Here is a 22924-nt window from a genome sequence, read left to right as displayed (position 1 = left end):
ATACAGTCATCATTATAAGGGTTAGTGTATTGAGAGCATGTGAGATAGGGTAATATGAAATGGTAGGGAAAAAAGTGTGCAATACAATGCTGGAAATTTTATGGCTTTGTCAAGTACTTCACAAGTATATTAATTAATAAAGTTTTTTTTTATTGAAATCATGGTAAACCAAATTATTTATTCAGCAAGATAACATTGCAAGATATCTTGTCAAGTATAATTCACTTGACAAGATATCTTCACCACAGAACTGGTTATCCAGTGCAGTCAATCAGCCCTTCTACTGTTCTTAAAGGAGAGAGATCATATAGAAACATAAGAATGTGATAGAAAATAATAATTTAATCAGATTATACTTATGTATGTAATATATTTTATATAGATTTTTGTGGGTATGACTCACAGCTTTTAAAATGGCTCAAAACCATTACAATTAAATTTATGCATTCAAGGAAAGGATAAATTTATGCACACCTATGTTATATGTATGTTGTAAGGGAAATGAAATATTTTAATAAACATGCACGCGCGCGCGCGCACGCGCACACACACACATTGATAGAAGTAGCTAGACCAAAATATATTGACATTAGTGAACTGGCTAATACAGGAGAATATTGTTACAGAAATAGAATGTTATGAGTTTAGTATTCTCAGGAAGGGTAGAAAAATATTGCTAATGATTGCAGAGAAATCAAGTCTAACTAGAGGAGAAATTTCTGATGGTAGTTGTAGTGTGAGTAACACAACTAATAAGTTTGATAAGTATACAAAATTTGACTTGTGACATAGATAGAATGGCTGACTGACAGGCATCAGAAAGTAATGTATGTAGGCCAAGTCTCAGAGAAGAAGGGTGTCCAGCAGTGTATTCGAGCTATTGTTGTTAATGATATTGAGGACAGTTTAGCATAGTTATTGTCAGCCCTGTTGGACTTGGCATCCCTTTCAAAAGTGACTTTTAAATACTATAAATTTAATTATACCATAACTACAACTAGTGACTACAAAAATATATCTTTAAAATATTGTTACATCACAAAAAATTTATGTATCCAATTATGAATTCCTCTTATTTTAAGTATGTTTGTGCATAGAATGAAGTGCAAAAAATAGAAAGGAAAAATTATAACAGAGAAATGTAAAAAGTATTCTTCAAACATATATGGCAGGTTTAATTTTATTTACCTAAATTCTACCCCAATCACTGTAACAAACTAAATGCCCCTGGGGCTATGCTGGCTTAGTGTGAACTCCCTGGTCTAGAGTGTAACACCCTCATAAGTTGGTGCAAATGATATGGGACATCTGATACCAGAATCTCTGCAGGTGAATTGAACAACACTAATTCTGTGGAAAAATGTTAGAACATCTGTTTAGTGTTTCTGAGTGCAAAATTATGCATTTAGGATGTAGGACATTGTAAGCAGAATATTATATGAATGGGAATTTGTTGCAAGTAATCAATGAAGCCAGAGACTTGGGAGTTACAATGAACAGAGAAAAGTTGAGGGCCACATTGCTAAAATGCTTATCACATTGGACAACTACAATGTTGAAAAGAACACTAACTTGCAAGGAAAATGAAGTTATTCCCCCACTTTACATGGCTTTGATAAGACCATATCTGGACTCCTCTGCATGATATGGTCATCTGGATTTGGATAAAAAAGAGATCCATCACCAAGATGATAAAACAGCCCATGGAATGCTATACATATGAGGATAGATTGAAAGAATGTTGTTTTCAAATTTAGGAATAGATGGAATAGAGTTATATACAGAAAAAAAAACATGCAAGTTGTTGGTAAGGGGATCTTCACAGCATATATACAAATGAAGTTTGTAGTTTATGGTAGATGGGAGTAGAACTCAGGCTCATTCCTAGAAGCTGAGTAACAGTGTGATTAGGAAGCATGTGAGGTCCAGTTTCTTGTAGCATGTAGCGAGTCTATAGAAATGACTGACATTAGTCTGTCAGTTCTATAGGTGCTGAGGGTGCATCTTCGGTGAACACCTTAATGCCAGGTTATATTTCTCTAGTGTCACATATCTGGTGGTAGTTCACTTGACTTCATAACATGTCTCCTGCTCTGGGTAGCACATATTTACATATTCATCAGTATATATGATATTATAAATTTCAAACTTTTTTGGTAGAATTTTCTCTAGGTTTCTCTAGAAAGCACATGATTTGTCATATACTCAACAGATGGTAAACCAGAAGTACAAGACAGTTTTTTTTTTTTGTGTCCCATCGCCATGGACAAGAACTGAACAATATAATTTGTATGATGCCTGGCATAAATGTGTTTAATCCTTGATGAGGTCTTGGACTGCCTGGAGTAGTCATGATGATATGATTAACATGTGTTTACTATGATTTGAAATTATGTATATGCTTTACTTATCTATTAATATTTATATAATTGAAATGATTTTTAAAAAATTTGTTTTATGATTGAAATAAAATGATGAAAGTATATTCTATCTAATATGCATGTGTTATTTTAGGCATTTGCAAATATGACTCTTGCAATTAGAAGGGTGCTTTGTGCTGTTATGGTGTTTGCAGTTGTAGAAAAAGCTGGTACTATCGTCATGAATGATGGTGAAGAGCTTGATTCTTGGTCTGTAATAGTGAATGGACATGTAGAAGTTGAGCATAATGATACTGGCATACAGGAACTTCATTTGGGAGACAGGTAAATGCTTGTAGTAGTAGTCTTACAATAAGAACATCACATTTATTAGTTTGTTTTCACATAATAGTGACATTTAGAATTTTCTTTTCATTTTTTCCCTTGTTCTGTATTTTTTAATATTTTCATTTAATAAAGAATTGGCTACTCCTCCATCTTCAACACAGCAAAATCTTGCTTTGATGTGATTGTTGTATTTAAGGGACAAATTATTTTTTTTATAAGAAAAGTCTCTTTAGTCAAGAAACTTAGTTTAATTGAAAAATAAAATTAATAGTAATGATGATATTTGCTTATTCATCACAGTTTGCTAAACAATATTAATATATAGTAAAATATTCAAGTTTGGGAGGGAAAGAAAGTGAGAAAACAAATTTATCCAGAAAACATCTGAGAAGAAATTACCATGATGAAGATTCTCTTTTCCATGTGCTTAGGCATATGTAATATATCTAGATGCATGTAAAAGTACATCATCTATATTTAATAGCATACTCTCTTTATTTAGTATGCCTTGGTGAAAAGAAGTAACGTGCATATCTTGCAACAGGTTTTTCATAGTTTTCTAGAATGAACAAAATTATAAAAAGAATTGAAGCGTCAGTTGTTTATTAATCACATAAAATGTCAATCTTGACAGAAAATGTACCAGGCCATTAATAAAAGTGATTTCAGCATTTGCACGCATGATTCTTTCGCCAGTATGTTGAAAAAGAGAACACAGCTTTATTTGGTAAATCAGAGGTCACTAAACTAAGTTGAGACATCCCCTGGTAGCCCATTTAGATAGTAACTCAGTGCTTACATGAAATTACAAACATATAATGTGTATTAACAGAATACCTGTAATGAATATATTAACTTATGATTAATAAGACCCAACATTTCCCTTATGTTAAAAGTTTTTTTACTTGATTATATTATAAATTAAAACACCCAAGAAATTATATACTTGTTTTCATCCTTTATCCAAGTGTAAGCAAACAAAGTTGGTGCATGCTTCATGACAGGGAATCTCTTATATAGAGTCTAATGACTTCACATCAGTTGCCGTAGTTTCCCATAGTGCATAGCATTATGGGAAAGGCTGCTACCCAGAACAACCAATTTCAACCTTTATTGAGGTGTCATCAGCAGGAGCCATACCCAGAAATAATACCAAGGTTGAAGTACTTGCACTTAGATAAAGGATGAAACCAAATGGAAAAACTTGCAACATCTATCTCTAATCGAGAGTATTATAATAATAAGGTATGATACCTTTTGACTACTCTTGTATATGAAAATATGACTTCTGCATTACTTTAACATTGGTATCACTTCTGGGTCTGGCTCCCACTGATGAAACCTCAAAGGTCAAAACTAGTCTGGGTGGTGGCCCTTCCCATAATGAATAGCATTATACATGTCTATAAGGATGTGTGTGTTGCATTATGGAATACTAAGGCAATTGATATGAAGTCATTAGCCTCTATATATGAGTTGCCCTGTCATGAAGTTACTTCATGCTCAAACTTTGTTTGCTTACACTTCGATAAAGGATGAAACCAAGAATATAATTTCTTTGCATCTTTAATTTATAACATTTCCCTTAGTAACTACTATTAGGAAGGTACACTGCTTGAAAAGAAGTCAACAGACACCACAATGAGCAAGATGCATCTTGCCATGTAATGAGTCATGTGTTTGTATTCAGTAAAAGTTAGAGAGAGAGAGAGATATTATACTTCCAAGTCAATGTATCTTTTGTTCCTCCTGTGTTAGGGTGAAATAACTGCAAGAACAGAACTGATGGAGTTTGAAGAGATGTTGTGATAGGATGCCATGTTGCAGGCTTATGTATTCAGCAAATGTTGACAAATTGGGCCATCCCAGGTCAGCAGTCAGTGATACCATACTGAGATGGAAGTGCAGGGAGTTGACTGCAAGTGCTACCATGGTGGATGACCCACCACACTCAATGAACATTCCCATTGAGTGCTACGAAAGATGATATGTAAAAACCGCAATTCATCGGTCAATATGTTGAATGTGGAGTTCTGGGCATCGACTGGAACACGAATCAGCACAAACACATTCAGAACTGAAGCTCACAACATGGGTTTCCATGGTAGGACTGCAATATACAAGCCTCAGCAAACATGCAGTGTCGCCTTCAGTGGTGCAAAGAGCATGTACAAATGGATCGTGGAAGCTTGATAAGCTATGTTATGGAGCGATGAGTCATGCAACACCCTTTTCCGAGCAGATGATGGGGGGGTAGTTCAGTGAACATCTCTTACCACAGTGCATAACTCCAACTATGAAATTTGGAGGTGGCAGTGTGATGGTATGGTCCTGTTTTTCCTGGTTTGGCCTTGGACCTCTGAGATGCCACTAACATGGAACTCCAAGAGGTATCTGAACATTCTAGACAATGCATTGCTTCCTACTTTCTGACATTTCTATAGAACTGATCATTGTCTCTTTCAGCAAGACAATACACCGTGTCATAAGGCTGCTGTAACTGTGTGGTTTGTGGACATCAATGTCACCACACTTGACTGGCCTCCACAGAGGCCCTATTTGACCATCTGTGGGATGAACTAGTGTTAGATGAGGTCAAGAGACTTCCACCCTACAACAGTTCAGGACCTCATTACATGCTTACAGGAAGAATTGTCCAAAATTCCCATTGATCACTGTTGTACTCTTATGGAAAGTATGTCCCATAGGATTGCTGAAGCAAAAGAAGGTCATACATCTTATTAAGGTGATCGACATGGCTGTTTGTTCCTCACACTGTGGTGTCCATTGCCTTCTTTCCAAGCAGTGTATGTTGAGACTAGAATGTTGTACTAAAATATTTGTCACAAATTTGCTGTGATGTTCTAATCATGTACATTGTCATAAATGTTCTAATGTTTTGGAGGCAAAAAATATTCCAGTTGGTTTAGTGTTGATTCTTATTTTACTGGAATAAGGAAACATATGTATATGACAATTAATGTTTAGAAATGTTTATTCTTCTACATTTAATTTGTCCTTAACATAAAATTACTAGTTATTTGACAGATTGCAATGGAGGGCATATTCCCAAGGGAAGCCCACATTGTCTTATGGCAACTTTCATGGCACAAAAGAAAGACCATTATATTATAGCTTTGATTTTAGTCAGTCACTAGAAGAACTTGTTTTTCTAGGCCTGTTTTCTGATTTCATAGTTAGTTGATCCATTATGCAGATGAGCAGGATTCCACATTTCCAGAAGAAGCTCAAAAGTGTTCTCACATGCTCTGTAAATTCAACTGGAGAACATATGCAAATAAATGTTAAAATTTAAGAAATATTTTCTGTTAGCTGTCATGTAGAATACACCAACTTTGGCAAGCTTGAGAGATGAAGACTAACATCTTATTGATTTGTTTCTCTTCATCCTTTTGAAAACTAGGCGACCAAATCTGTGCACAGTAGTTCATATATGACCTAATCAAGGCCTTGTACAATGAACCAGAATTTTCTTTTATAAATCAGTGTCCTCCACATCTTTGGCAGAATTTGTGTTATCCTCACAAGTTTAGCAATGTGTCCTTTAAATTTTTGATCCCAATCAACCATCACCTCTAGATCCTTTATTTCCCCTACCTCCTCCAATATATCATCACAAGGTATATACTATAAATATTCTGTCTTTGTTTTCCAAGTTTTAAAACCCAACACTTTGCAACATTAAACTGGGGTGTCCATTCACTGTCTATTCAAGTCTTCTTGTAAAGCTGCATTTGCAAACAACTGAATATCCCCATTCAAACCTTCACTAGTATTATTAACATAAACAGCAATAGTTCTAAAACACCATCTTTCCTTTTCCAGGATATTGCTTATCATACACAACTTGCTGAAAACTATCTGATAGCCAGTCTCCAATCCAGTGCACTAATCTAATATCCAACTTCATCTGTTCTAGTTCAACTATCTACTTGTCTGGTAATCTGTCCAAAGCCTTTGCAAAATATCCATATCCTACTCTATCTCCCTTGTCCAATGCACCTCTTGCTTTATTGTAATAAGTGAGTAAATTGCTGAAACATACCTTCCTTTAGCAAATCTGTGCTGTCCATCAAAGAGAATACTACTGTTATCAACCCATTTCTGGATCCTTGTTCTCACTAACCTCTCCAACTTTAACCACAACTCCTGACACACAGATTGACCTATAATTTGAAACTTGTTGTCACCTCTCTTATGAAGCAGTATATTCTTGTTTTTCTTCCTATATAACCAGCATATTCTTGTGGAAGCAAACAAAAGTTTGTTTTCACAAGAATAAAATACATACTAAGAATATAATTTTGAGTATAATGTTTTTAACAATCCAGCAAAAAAATGCTGCTTAAGGAAAGTAGTTTTGCAATAGTATAAAACATGATCTTTCTTTAGTGCAGTATTTCCCAGATTTTTCCTACGACAGAACACTTCACAAATCCTGAAATTTTGACGGAACACTTTGGCTATTTTGTAATGCATTAATTAATAATTAATACATTATAATATTAATAATTAATTATGGCATAATCATAAAGATTATTAGTACACTTATGTATACGGTGTGACATGCTGACAAATATAAAATTACATTTAAATCAGTTATCAATACTGGACTAATGAAATCTTGTAGCAGATTGTAGTTTCCTCAGGCCAACATCATTAAATTAATTTGTACTGATTTTCATTGACATATCCCATTCTGATCACCAAATTTTATAATATTATTATAAGCAGGGGTGGCTCATGCATAGGCACTACAGCACCCCCAATTTTTCTCGATATATAAATATATTTATTAATTTATTTATATTTGCTTGTAATATTTAATTTTATCATCAACAATCCTATACAATTCTCTTATTTTGTATAAAAAATAATAAAAATCCATCTTGTAGCACTTAGGAGGGCGAAGGACGCTAGCAGCACTGTGTTTACCACAGTGTCATATTGCTACGTGCGCAAGCATATGCATGTCGTAGTGAGATGTGATCTTTTAGCGTAATGCAGCACTATCCGTTGCGCTGTTCCAATGTTGTTTATATGCAGTTTGCGCCAGTAGTAAAGTGTTCGTAGTGCTTATCCCACGATAAGCACTACGAACTTATCATAGGATAAACACTATCACATGATATATCGTAGTGTTTATCATGGGATAAACACTATGATATATCCCATGATCAACAAAGAAAAACTTGAAACTGAACTTCGAGTATTCTACAGTAGACCTGACATGCATGATTATTGTAAAGTAATTGACATGATTATTGTAAAGTAATTAAAATTTATAACAGAAAATAATTTAGATTGTGTTCTTAGTGAAATTATTGTATTGATAAAATTCTCTTGACAATTCCTATGACTACATCAGGGCCTGAATGCTGTTTTTCAACATTAAAGAGAATAAAAACATTTTTGAGGAGCACTATGAATCAGGATAGGTTAAATGCACTTGCGATGATTTCAACGGAGAAAAAATTCAACAGTCGCACAAACATCAAGGAAAAAATCATTGACCTTTTCGCTCAAAACAAAAGAAGAATGGATTTTATTTTTAAGTAATTTTGAATTATACTAAACTGTATAATTTTATCGATAATAAACCATATTTTTTCATGTGTAATTTTTTTTTTTAAATTTTTACCATAATTTTGATATTTTATCCAAATACGTATACACTGTATTTACAGTGTGTATGTATATTTCGAAAGTTGCAGCATCCCCACGATTTTAAGCCATGAACTGCCACTGATTATAAGTACTTAAGAGTGAATGCAGACTTTTCTCCTGTGTGCTGGTAGTTTTCCCTTCCTTTTGTACATCCTGGAGGTGGATGAATCACTATCTGTAACATCCTTCAGTAAGAAATTTCTTAACACCAAAATTAAACAAAGTCCCTTGTCTCTTATTCATATTAAAATTTAAATCTGTAGGCCTATTACTTTTAAAAAAAAATCACGGCACTCTGGTTTCAGAACAAGCACTTACACACTGCAATATGAACTTGCGAAGAAAGTATTCAGTATTACTAGATTTGAGAACTGGATACAGACTCCTTGATCTTCAATTTCAGTGAAAAATTTTCTTTATACTTCCTTGCTGATTGGTCACTGACATTTGCAACACAGATGTTATTTCGTTCAGTTTTGAGACACGCCGCCCATTGTTGTAATCGGCTTGCAGGCAATTTTTATGATCGATCATAAATGGTGGTATTCTCTTTCCCAATTGTTGAAAGATTTCGATGTGTGAAAATTAACGATAATTCATGAATATTTCCATATTTAAAAATATGCCACTTGGTCACTGACATTTGCAACACAGATGTTATTTTGTTCAGTTTTGAGAAATGAAGATACTGCCCATTGTTGTAATCGGCTTGCAGGCAAGTTCTATGATTGGTCGTAAACAGCGGTATTCCCTTTCCCGAATTACTTCCATGTTTGGTCACTGACATCACAGAACACTTATTCACTTTCTGCGGAACACAATTTGGGAAACCCTGCTTTAATAAATTTGTATTGTTCATCCAAGAGAAATAGCACTGTTGTCAACCTAGTTCCAGATAGGTAATGAATACTTTATAAATATTAGTTGTACTATAACTTGGGCTTAAAAATCTTATCACTGTCATACATTCTTTTGTTTGCTTTTATATAAGGCTCATTTATTATATACTTTTTTTCATTCTTATGGTTTTAACGTAATTAGATTTATAATATATTCTGTTATTTTTGTGTGTTATGTTATGGATGATACTTGTATAATCAGTTTTTCTTGTCTACTAGCTTTGGAATAACACCAACAATGGAAAAGATGTATCATCAGGGAACAATGAGAACAAAAGTAGATGACTGCCAGTTTGTTTGCATTGCGCAAAATGATTACTACCGTATTCTTCATCAAGGAGAGGAAAATACACGAAAGCATGAAGAAGATGGAGAAGTTGTTTTAGTTACAGAACACAGAGTTTTGGATGGTGGTAGTAGGAGAGGCCATGTTATAATCAGGGTAATAGAAATAATTTCATTGATAATTTCAAAAATAAATTCATAGGTAATTTATTAATATCACAAGAGAAATTCAAAACTGGTCTCTTTTTTTCCTTTTTTTTTTTAAGTGCATTTTGTAAAATAAATACAATTAGCACTCATTATGTTTATTTTGGCTGAATAGACGTTATTAGAAACTTTCAGTTATTTAAATCGCACAAATTTACAGGGATAGAATTAGGCATCCCATTGCAAAATGATATAAATTAATAACTATACTCAAGGCTGATAAATGTAAATAAAATTTTGTGTATTTAGGATCTCTGTTAATTATTGGACCACTGTAATGAAATTTGGTATGTTTAGTATCTCTTCTTGAATTTGTCACATTTCAATTCTGGTTTAAATTGGGCAATTTTAAACAAAAAAATACACAAGATGTTTGAAATTATACATGATTGTGTTTTTTGAATTACTATAAAGTTCTTTAGCTAAAAATGAGAGAGTACTCTTGATACTGTTTGAGTGCAAAGAGTGCATTGTAGTGTGTGTTTTTAATATTTATGCTATATGAGTTTTGAATTAATAATCAGCCTATGCTTTTAATTATATTAAAAATATAAATATGTGCTTATTTTATATTTAGATACATTGATACAGTATGTGTGGTATAACAGTGCAGGTCACAAGGCCTTAGTTTGAATTTGATATAAAAAACTGTATTTGATGTTGTCTCTTTTGGTGAATGTGAGCAGTTTGAAAAAGATGGTACTTAAATATGCAAGAAATGCACATTGATTAGGCAAATTGAAGAACTTAATATTGAATGCGAGCAGAATGGAGGTGTTGGTATGCAAAAATGGTGATAATAGCAGGAAAGATAAGAAAGAAAGAAAATGAAATATGTGAAAAAGTAAAGGAAGATACAAGAAAGTAGAAATCAGTGATAAACGGATATGGTGATCTACAGTGATTTTATAATTAGAGACAAGCTGGATGAACAGGTGGTTAACATAAAAAGAGCAAGAGTGTGCATCTGTTGCTGTGATATGGTAGGAATGAGCTGAGGAGGGGAGGTGATTTTAAATGATTAAGTGAATTTGATTGTGGAGAAGATATGATAATTTTGACAGGCGAAAGTATATGTACTTCCGGGATGGATCACATTTAAATGGGTTTGTTGTTAGATTCTAGGAGAAATTGTTGTTTATTAAAATAGTGAATGTGAATAGTCGATAAAAGTAGATATTTCTAAGTAGTTGCATGAAAGTCAGCAAGCATGCATTGAATTAAGATATTGTAATTCTAGTAAGTTAGAGATGATCCAGGAAAGGCAGGACTAGTTTGATCGAGGAAGGGGTCAGTGAAGCAGTAGAAATGTAGCAAGAAATTTGTTGTGGAATCAACTCCAGCTCTTTATTTGAACTGATCATGCTCAGAATACTTATCAGCCTGTGGTTTGCTGTTGCTTGGTATGAGATCACCCTGCTTAATAGCAGCCTGAAGTGGCTCTGGACCACACACACACACACAAAATCAAATACAAAAAAAACTTAGCCCACTCATGGCACAAACGTATTATAGATTTTTAAAAAAAAAACACTTCCATGTATGGGAACCAGATAAAAAAAATACATGGACATTAATCCCAGAAGCATAGAATAAATTTTGTGGGAGGATTATTGGTGAGACTTGGATGACATAGGAGAATGTTATTAGAGTATAATGGGTTGGGTATATTATTATTGCAAAAAAACGTCCATACAGGCCATAGACTCATTATGAGAAGACCCTCATTACACATCTATCATATCTTTCCTTGAATGTACCAAATGACAAAGCCCTCGCAATGAACCCGATGACCATTCCACTTACTTGCCACTCTCCAGGCAACAACAACCAAAAAAAACTAGTCCATTTACTCAATTTCCAGGAATGATCCCTTGTTCTATCCTCTCTAGCCATGTGCTGAAAATTTCATCAATTTTATAAAACCCTTCTAGTAACTTAAATGTTTGTCATAGTTTCTCTTTTCCACTTATCAGCTTATCAACTTTTGCTATCTGCAAACCCTCAATCTGAGAGAATTCCACAGATCCCCTCACCATCGTGATCACTTGCCTTTGGATTATCTCCAACTTGTTCATCTTCAAAAATCCCAGGTAACCAGATCTGTGCATATGATCCAAATGTGGCCTTATCAAGGCTTTGTATCTTCATCTCTGCTTGTTAGTGTGTTCTTCAATAACCAAGTAATCTGTGAGGTACCTTGTGAACACCTTCTGAACTTCAGCTCTCTATCTATCTGTCTTCCCCCAAATTCCTAGCTTCATCAATTTCCTGGAGTATTTCCATCAGTGTGATACACAGCCTGTCATCTGTTTATCCCAAAATGCATAACTTTACACTTCTCCACATTAAAGTGGCACATGCTACCTGTCCTCCTTTTACCTCCTCCTCCTTCCACTGTGTTGGAACTTTACCAGAGCTGAAACTTAAACAGCATATTCAGAAGCAATACTTATCCTTTGTATATTCTTGTAATACATGAGATTTTCAATCCCACAACTGTATTTGCATCGAGATTCTGCAGCATCTAAGTACATGTACTTCCAATTCAACTTCTATTCTCACCTTCCTGTCATATCTTGACAGCTTAATAGCACAGTTGGAAAAACACGGTATGTTGCACCCTTCGATTTGAAAAGGCCTGAATTTGATTCTCATTGTGATGAGAGGAACTATTTGCTATCAATTGAAAAAAACCATATAAAGCAAATTAGCCAATCTCATACAGAGGTAGCAGGGGTTTTTTCCTCCTGGAAACAAATTTTTCATCTTGCATACAGGCAAATTGGCCATCAGAACATATGCAATTTACAGACAATAAATACTGTTGGTGATGGAAGGAAGATGGTGTTAGTCATGGTAGTGTTAGTAGGGAACTGGAGAGATGTGTGTAGCAGAGTGGAATAGAGTGCCTTTCTGCGATGAGTCATTGGAATTGTCATGTAATAACAATAATAATCTGTCACAGCAAAGAGGTAACTTTTGTTTGCTTGGCTAATTTCTTTTTATAATCACATTTTGCCTTCCTTACCATGCCAGTCACTTTTCTTGCCAGAGCCTTGTACTGCTCACAAGTTTGCTGATCACCGTTCTCTTTATATACCTTAATGATACTACTCATCCATCTAGTTTCTACTTGATTTATCTTGACCTTGGGTATACAGTCTGATATTGTGTCCTTCACATACCCATTTTACTACCTGCTAACTTCTTTCTCTTGCAGATTTTTCTGTCATGACAAAATCATCATCATCATCATCAAATTCCTGCCATGCACCCTCAAGGGGTGTACAGGATGTGACAGTACTACATGAAAAAATTACATCATTACTAACTTCCTATCTACAGTTTTCCTCCAAATCAGTCTGTTACTTGTCAAGACTCCAACATTATCAGATCTTATATTTCTGTCGTCTAAGGCACTTTGTACCGTATCAATCCACCTATATCTTGGTCTTCCTCTGGGTCGTTTTCCTGCCAACCTGGCAGAGAACACTTGTTTTGCTAATCTTTCCTCTCCCATTCTATTTAAGTGACCATACCACCTGAGATTAGCTCTGCTAACGCATTCCTGGATGCTGACAATGTCAAGTTCTTTCCTAATATCCTCATTTTAATATGATATTGCCATTGATGCCATCTGTTCACGCCTCTAATCTTTCTCAGGACTCTCATATCTGTGGTCTCTAGTCTTTGGTCAATTTTTTTATTTCTGACCCAGCTCTCAGATCCATAAGTTAAAACTGGTTTGAACACAGTCTTGTATACAGCTAATTTAGTGTTCCGACTAATTTCTCTCTTATCCCATATGAATTTATTCAATTGACTTCCCACCATACCAGCTTTGCTGATTCTGTTGTCTATTTCTATATTTAATTTACCATCTTCAGTAAAAATCGTGCCTAAGTAGCTGAAATGTTTTACTTGTTCCACAGGTTCTCCATTCACAACACAGTTGACATTTTCAATGATTCTGCCTATTTTCATTGTCTTTGTCTTTTTATTGCTGACCTTCATACCATATCTATTACAACAGCAATTGAATTTAGTGAGAATCTTGCAGACTTGTAGTGGATTTATTTAGAAGTATAACATCATCCGCATAAAGCAAAGAGCTGACATTAACATCTCCAACTTTGATATCAGGTTTAATACCACATTCCTTCATAATGTGATCCATATAGATAATGAATAACAGAGGGGATAATGTACATCCTTGTCTCACACCAGATTTAACATTAAACCATCTTCCTGTACTTCCTTCAATTCTAACTGCTGACTTACAACTCAAATAAAGACTAAGTATTGCTTGATATAATGCCCCATTGACACCATATAACTGCAGCGTATTGAATAGCTTCTCTCTTGGCACCTTGTCATATGCCTTTTCCAAATCGACAAAACTTAAATACAGATCTTTGTTATATTCCCATGCTTTCTCGACTATTTGTCGTAAAGTGAAGATCTGATCCTGACAGCCTCTATTTGGCCTGAATCCAGCTTGTTCTTCACCAAGCTTTTCTTCCACAATTATTCTCAACCGTTTCTCAGGTATACTTGCATAGATCTTGCCAGGAACACTCAGTAGGGAAATACCTCTGTAATTCTCACATTCAGTTTTATTTCCCTTTTTATATATGGGTACTATGAGAGCTCTACTCCAATCATCGGGAATTCGTCCCTCTGTCCAGGCTTTCTGAACTATGCAGTGCAGCCACTGTAAGACTCTTATACCACCATACTTCAGCATTTCTGGTCGAATATCATCTACTCCTGCTGCCTTTCCACATTTCAAGCCTTTGATGGCTTTTTCTACTTCAAGTATGGATATGTATTCCTGACTGCATGCCTGGTCAGTGTTTTTTATCACTGTGCTGTCATCACTGCTTGTTTCATTTAGCAGTTTTTCAAAGTTGTTTATTATTTTAACGGTATAATAGAACACAGAAACTAAGTAAATAATTAATTTATTAACTTGATGCTGATATTTTGCTGGTGTTATAACCAGCATCTTCAGAGCACAAAAACACTGTTTGTCACAATACGCGAGACTAAAACAACATGGTGTACTTAAACAAAATTGTAGCAACAACACAAAGACTAGAGTCCTGATTTTGGCACACTCTATCTGGAAAAAAAAAAAAAAAAGCTATCATATATTACTAGAGTCCTAGAAAAGTGCTAGTTTTTTCTTAATATGACTGTCACCCAGATCTTCGGCAAGTTAATACAGCCATATTCATTGAGATTTGGAGTGTGTTTTAGGGCTTCTGTCGCCTTAAGAACAATCTCTCTGATTTATACGGGTTTTTCCAGTTGATCCTGTGTGCAGGGGTATCCAGAGCATGGTCTGCTAGGCCCGACTTCCCATAATGATAATTCCGGACATATCTTTTATGTTCATTGATGCGGATGTTCACAGTTCTTCCTGTTTGACCGTAGTAGGCTTGATTGCATGAGCAGGGTACTTTTTAGACTCCTGGATGTGATAAAGGAGGAATGCTGTCCTTGGGTGAGCGGATGAGGGTGGCTAGTTTGCTACATGGTCTGAATGTAGTGCGTAGTTTATGTTTATTGAGAATTCTTGAGATCTTTTCGGATGTGCCTTTAATGTAAGGGATGGTGACTGTTTTGTTGTAGTTCTCTGTGGTGGATGGTGGGAGGGGTTTCTTAGGAGTGTTTAGTATTTTGTTTATTTTATGTGGATTGTAGCCGTTGGCCAAGAAGGTGTGGCGTAAGTGAGTCAGTTCAGCAGTAAGAGCCTTGTCATTGGAACAGATTGCTCTCGCTCTATGGGTTAACGTTTTTAATATGCCATATTGTTGAGAAGGATGATGGTGTGATTGTTTGTGTAAGTATCTACCTGTATGTGTGGGTTTTCTAAAAGCTGAAAATGATAAGGAACCATCTGGAAAACGTGTGATGAGTGTATCCAGGAAGGGCAGACAGTTGTTGGCTTCCAGTTCCATAGTAAAGTGGATATTTGGATGTTGGCTATTTAAATGTGCTAAGAATGTTTTCAATGTCTCAGGGCCATGTGGCCAAATAGCAAGTACATCGTCAACATAGCATAGCCAAAGTGTTGGTTTGAGAGTGGCTGTATTGATTGCTTGTTTTTCCAGGTATTCTATGTAAAAGTTGGCTGGGGGGGGAGCCTATGGGTGTCCCATCAATTTGTTTGTATATTTTCCCTTTCCATGTGAAATATCCTGCATGTATTGTGAATTTGAATAGTTCAAATATATCAGGGGGGAAGTGTGACTTCAGTAGATTGAGGGTTTCTATTAGTGGTACATTTGTGAATAGTGAAGTGATGTCAAAGCTTACTATTAAGTCTGAGCTTTTTAGGGTAAGGTGTTGCAAGATGCTTTTTACGTGTGCTGAATTTTTGACAAAGGAGGGAGAATTGTTTGTGAGAGTGGCTAGTAGCTTCGCTAAATGTCTAGCCAGTTTGTATGTGGGACTATTTATACTGTCCACTATTGGGCGTAGGGGTGTGCCTTGCTTGTGAATTTTTGGTGCTCCATAGATCCTCGGTGTTTTAACATGGAAGGGTTTGAGTTTGTTAACTGTGTCTTTGGGCCAGGAAGTGACTTTTTTCAATAATTTTCGTACATTATTCTTTTGTGTATTGGTGGGATTGCGATCTATAATTTTGTATGTTGACTGATCTTGTAATAGTGTGTGCATTTTGTTTTCATATTCAGTTGTGTCCATCACCACGGTTGCATTTCCTTTGTCTGCTTTTGTTATGGTAATCTGGCTGTTGTTGTGTAGCTCTTTTATATAAAAGATACGTCCGGAATTATCATTATGGGAAGTCGGGCCTAGCAGACTATGCTCTGGATCAACTGGAAAAACACAAAAGTACTACACAGAAACCCGTATAAATCAGAGAGATTGTTCTTAGGGGCGACAGAAGCCCTAAAACACACTCCAAATCTCAACAAATATGGCTGTATTAACTTGCCGAAGATCTGGGAGACAGTCATATTAAGAAAAAACTAGCACTTTTCTAGGACTCTAGTAATATATGATAGCTTTTTTTTTTTTTTTTTTTTTTTTCAGATAGAGGGCGCCAAAATCAGGACTCTAGTCTTTGTGTTGTTGCTACAATTTTGTTTAAGTACACCATGTTGTTTTAGTCTCGCGTATTGTGACAAACAGTGTTTTTGTGCTCTGAAGATGCTGGTTATAACACCAGCGAAATATCAGCATCAAGTTAATAAATTAATTATTTACTTAGTTTCTTTGTTCTATTATACCGTTAAAATAATAAACAACATGTTCGACGAACACATAAGTCTGTCCACAAGTTTTTCAAAGTAATTACTCCATACTTCAAGGATATCTTTTTCTACCGTTTTCATGTCACCTTTATCATCTCTAACTAATTTTACAGCACTCTTTCCTCCATTCCTAAGCTTCTTCAACAACCTCCAGAATATTTTGCCACCTTCTTGATATTTATTTTCTATATTCTTGCCAAAGTCCTCCCATGACTTTTGTTTAGCTAGTTTTACACACTGTTTAGCTTTCTTACATTTGTCTCTGTATTCTGTAAGAATAAAAGCTGACTTATTTGCCAGGAACTTTTGATATGCTTTCTTCTTTTCCTTCACTGCCTCTTTAACTTCCTGTGTCCACCAGGGAGTTCTGATTTTTTTATCCTTGCACACAACCTCACCACATGCCTCTCTGGCAGAATCAATCAATGTTTTCTTCAGAGTTTGCCACTGAATCTCCAAGGTTTCATTCCTGTTCTCAAACTCTTTCATTTTCTTTTCAATAATCTTTCTGTATTTTAGTCTACAGTTCACATCTAAGAGCTGCTCAACTTTTATTCGCTTTAAAACTTTCTTACATGTTATTCTTTTCAATATGAAATTCAGTTTTTTCCTGCTCAAGACTAAATAGTGATCACTTCCAATTTCAAATCCTCTGTACACTCTGGTGTCCTGCACCAGGGAGAAAACATCACTATCAACAATAACATAGTCAATGAGACTTTTCTTATTCCTAGCCTCTTCTCTCCATGTGAATTTGTGCACATTTTTATGTTGGAACATGGTGTTAGTAATAACCAGTCCATGTCCTGAGCAGAAATCCAACAGATATTTGCCATTATTATTAGCTTTGCTCTTTTCTCCAAATTTTCCCAAAATATTTTTGTATGTCTCACAATCATTTCCTACTCTGCTATTTAGATCCCCAACAAGGACCAACTTTTCCTTTTTCATTGTGTCAGTTGCTTTTTCTAAAGCGTCAAAAAATTCCTCCACTTCTACCTTAGTAGAACATCCTGTGGGACCATAGGCACAAATAAGTCTCATTGTCCAGTTCCCCATTCTCATATTTGCCCACGTTACTCTACTTGAGACTTCCTGCCATTCAAGAAGATGAGCCTCGTATTTTGTGTTGAATACTATGGCTACTCCTTCTTTTCCTTGATTGTCATTGCCTGAATATAACATTTTGTATTTATTGCTCAGAAAGATCTCACCAGTTTTGGTCTTTTTTGTTTCAGTCACCCCTATTATGTCGATCTTGTACTTTTCTAATTCCTCAGCTAGCTCCATTTCTTTGCCATTCAGGCTTCTTACGTTGATAGTACCGATCTTTAACTCTGGTGATGTTGAGTTGGGGTTTGTTTTCAGATTTGTTCCAGTAGCTGACTTTTCGCTGTTCGCCCTGGTTCCCTGGCGAACGGGGGCCTTGTTTAACCGGGCGACGCCCCAGCCGGCATGAAATTTTGTCATGTTGTATCATCATTTTTTATTTAACCAATAAGAATACAATTTGGTCGGCTAAATCCCATTGCCAGCCCATCCTCATTCGTTCAGTATCAAAGTAGATACCCAACAGGGTGCACCACGAGAAGTGAGGATTGGACATTAGGTCAGAAGCCCTGGTCGGTTCTCTGCATTCCTTGAAAGGCTATGTGGAGGTCTCCTCTCAGTTATACAGCTTTGACCTTTATGACATGACAAAATCTGCTTGTCAAAATCACCTCTCTGTAATTCTATGGAAATTCTACATGTTTCACAAAAGTCAAGACTGCACGTAATCACTCTCCCCAATCAGAGGCAATGTGGCCATATTGATTATGGATGGATTTTCTGATTCTGTCACCAGACTCAACACTCATACCACAGCCCCCTCTTCATCACATACTGTTTCAAGTAATTATCTGTTAGTAGGTGCATAAATACCATACCATTTTCCCCTTAACACGTATTCTTTCCTCCATCCAATCTGTCTTCATAGTTGAAGCCCCCCACTTCCCCCATAAGAATTATTTGGGCTGCATTGTGCTAATTTGTTGATAGATGCCTTCCAAATCTACTATTTTTGGCTGTAATTCATGTTTAATGTAAAATAATAATATCTTTTGTTTCACATCTGCTAATGACTTGTACATAAGATTCTTTTGTTTGTGAAAAAAATTCTGCATAGCAGGCAAAGTTTTTTTACATACAGATTTTAACAAATCTTTACATATAGCGTGAATAATTTTATTGCATTGTTAATGAAGTATTCTGAGGGGAAAAAAGGGTGAATAATAGATAAAATGAAAAGTGAAATTTGTAATTAGCATGCTAGAATATATAAAAATTAGAACTTTTTCAAAAGATTAAACTTGTGTTGCATAGTTTTATCATTCATTCTATTGCAGCACAAATAGAGTAGTGTTATAATCTCTCGTTTTTTGCCTTACTTTATTATCTTTGTGATCTTTATTGTTGACTGCACCGTCATTAGTGTGTGTGTGTATACTTGGATTGTAAGCGTTGGTCAATTTATTCTATTATAATTACTCTTAAATAGATCTCAAATGTACCTTTGTTAAATTAATATTTACTCTTAATATGACTCTTCATCAGGGTCACTGAAGCACGTGGCGGTGGATTTGAGCTGTTGTTAAAAAAAAGTGTTTTTTTAAAAGGTATATAGTGTGAATTCCTTTGTGAATTGTGCTCCATTTTTTTTTCTCAGACACAAGTGTTGTTTAGAGGTTCTGCTTTAGAGTTTCGTGTTACATATCGTGTTATTTTTGAGTTATCGAGAATGCGTGGTCACAGTCGGGAGAAAGGTCGGGAGCAGCGGAAGAAAAGATAAATTATTCGCTATAGATGAATATAGCATTTATATATATATATATATATATATATATATATATATATATATATATATAATACAGTGTTTATTTAGCCTTTATATATATAATTACTTTAGTAAACGATTACTTTATTAGTTCCTCGGCAGTAAGCAATGATGGCAGATTCAGCTGCAGTCGCAAATGGTGTGTCGCCAAGTCCTCTGCCATTTAAGAACTCCATTATAAGTAATATAATAAGGGACTTTGTGGCATGCATGTGTCTCAGGAGTTGGATATGTGGCTGGTGAGAGAGAGGGGAAGAGGGTGCGTGTGTGTGTGAAATGCAGACAATGGGAAGAAATAAATGAAATAGATATATCAATAACTGACCTAGATTTCGGAGATGGTTTTGTTTGGGAGAGTTAATTTCGATTTAGAATGACTGACTTGCAGAGGGAGATAGATGGGCTGAAAGAAGAGGTGGAATGTCTTGTGAATGAGATGAGAAGTATAAAACATGAGATGAGGGGAATGGAAGAGATAAATGCAAGGCGAATCAGAGTAGGAGAGAGGGAGAGTTTTGGGAAGGATAGGAGAGGAGAGCATTTTGGGAATGATAGACAAGGAGAGAATGGAAACAGCAGGAGAGAGAGAGGTATGGGAATGCTAGAAGAGGAGAAAATGGAAACAGTAGGAGAGATGTATGGGGATGCTAGAAGGGAGAATAGAAACAGTAGGAGAGAGGGAATGAGAGAGAGATATGGGAATGCTAGAAGAGGAGAAAATAGGAGCAGTCGAGGAGATGGAATGAGAGAGATGTATGGGAATGATAGAAGAGGAGAGAGAATGGGAATAGTAGAAGAGAGGGAATGAGAGAGAGAGAGTTATGGGAGTGATGGAGGAGGAGAGAATGGAAACAGCAGGAGAGAGGGAATGGTGAGAGGTGTAATGTATGGTGACTCAATGATCCGTGGTGTGCAAGATAGGATGTGTGAGTAGTGTTTGCCTGGAGGAACAATAGGGAATGTGGCTATGAGAGGATTGGAATATGTGGATGCTTGGAGTCTGTTTGAGAACAAAGAGGAATTGTATGCGAGAGACTGCTTGCATTTGAATGAGGAAGGATGTAGGCACCTGGAGAAATTGCTGTTCTGAACGAGTCAGTGTGTCCCAGTGTGGATGGTAGCAGGGGTGGCCTCTTGTGGGAATGGGTACTTGGGAGAAAGGGGGGGGGGATGACATCAGGTAACGCTGAGCCCAGTGGAGTCTAGAGGGGATAATGCTGGGTATGGAAACAATGGCATTTTTATGCTTTATACTAATGCCAGGAGTATTTGGAATAAGGGAGAGGAATTGATAGCATTAGCCAAAGATTATTGGGATCACCGAGACATGGTTGACAGAAGAGAATATAATAACAGGAATAGAAGTTGCTGAGTACAGCATTTTTCGGCAGGATAGGAAGGGAAAGCGTTGTGGTGGAGTACTGCTTATGATAAGTGACGACCTATGTCCTCTAAGAGTGGAGGCTTTGGAAGGCTGTGACATTTCATAATGATTTTGAAAGCATATGGTGTGAGGTGGAGGTGGGCAAGACAGGATATTTAGTGGGGTGTTGCTGCAGACCCAGGAGTACAGAGGGTGGGGACCAGGAAATGTTAGACAGTTGAGTTTGGCAAGTGCAAGAAGAATGATTGTTATGAGAGATTTTAACTGCAGTAGCATAAACTGGGGGGGAGGAAGATGCATGTAGCAATAAGGGAATGGAATTTCTAGAATTCTTGAGGGACAGATGTCTTAGGCAACATGTAATAGAAGAAACAAGAGGTTCAAGAGTTTTGGATTTGGTTATAGTATCAGAAGAGTTGATAATAACTGCAATGAGTGACCATATGGTTTTGACTTGGAAAATGAATAGACATGCAGGAGTATCAAAGACACGGGAACGTATGTGGAATTATAAAGTAGGTGATTATAATAGTCTTAGACATCAACTTGGGAGAAGTATCGTGGAGGGAGGAATTGGAAGGCCAGGATATCATTAGTGCTTGGGAAATTGTGAAGGAATATTTGTTAGCAGCAATGGTAAGCTGTATTCCACAAGTGAAGAAGAGGACACAATTTGGAGTAAAGTGGATGACAAACAATAACTGGAACAGGAACTGCATGTGAAAAAGAGGCTATGGAAGAGATATAAGGAGACAGGCAAAGAGAAGATGCATGAAGAATATAAGACACAGGCCAGAAGAGGGGTTCCTCTCCTGGCCTATCCCTCTAGTATTCAAATCGACTCCTGGACGAGTCAATTTGAATACTAGAGGGATAGGGCAGGTCGAGGTTTAGAGGTGCAGGAGGAGAGTGTGTTCCAAATACCGAGTACTCTGGATGTCAGTAAAGCTGTGGGACTGGATGGTATTTCAGTCCCACAGCTTTACAAGTTTTGAGAGAATGTGCTAGGGAACTGACAGTGCGTTTGACCTGGCTTTTCAATGAAATTCTGGCTGCCGGAAAGGTGCCCATGAAATGGAAGGAAGGTAAGATAGTGCGATTGCATAAGGGTGGTAGCAGACTGGAAGTGTCTAATTATGGGCCAGTTTGTGTGTCATCAGTAGTTGTTAAGATCTTGGAGAAAGTAGTGAGGGACCGTATGCAGCATTGGGCAGATGTGGGTAATGTTATCTGTGAGAGTCAACATGGATTTGTGAAGGGGTGCTCTTGTTTTAGCAATATGCTAGCCTTTTATAATAAAGTTACAAGAGCATTAGATGAGGGAAAGGCATATACTGCCATTTTCCTAGACTTAGCAAAGGCATTTGACAGGGAGCCACATGATAAGCTGATATTCAAGTTGCAGCACATGGGATTGGATGTCAGATTGGTCAACTGGATTCAGGATTGGCTGTCCGATAGGTATCAGGGAGTTGTGTATGTGTATGGTGGAGCAATATCAAAAAGGCAGAAGGTTACAAGTGCAGTTGGTTCCACAGGGCTCAGTAGTGGGACCTATATTGTTTAACCTTTATATCAATGACATTGTC

At 36.3% G+C, this 22924-nt stretch overlaps 1 protein-coding gene across 7 annotated transcripts in view; it reads left to right on the top strand.

Annotated features, from left to right (window-relative positions):
* The window catches only part of LOC150099532 (rap guanine nucleotide exchange factor 6-like), a 486813-nt gene that overhangs the window by 258920 nt on the left and 204969 nt on the right, over positions 1–22924 (top strand). For all 7 annotated transcript variants that reach the window (XM_090404032.1, XM_090404034.1, XM_090404030.1 and 4 more), the window contains 2 exons: positions 2515–2705; positions 9515–9737. In XM_090404032.1, coding sequence (XP_090260158.1) covers positions 2515–2705; positions 9515–9737 — 414 coding nt within the window. The remainder of the gene's footprint in view (positions 1–2514; positions 2706–9514; positions 9738–22924) is intronic.

The sequence above is a fragment of the Typopeltis vanoorti genome, chromosome 14, assembly GCF_054136105.1.
Source record: "Typopeltis vanoorti isolate ZY-2024b chromosome 14, IOZ_Tvanoo_1.0, whole genome shotgun sequence".
Taxonomy (NCBI): Eukaryota; Metazoa; Arthropoda; class Arachnida; order Uropygi; family Thelyphonidae; genus Typopeltis; species Typopeltis vanoorti.
Note: the sequence above shows the minus strand (reverse complement) of the source record. Positions and strands in the feature narration are given on the sequence as shown.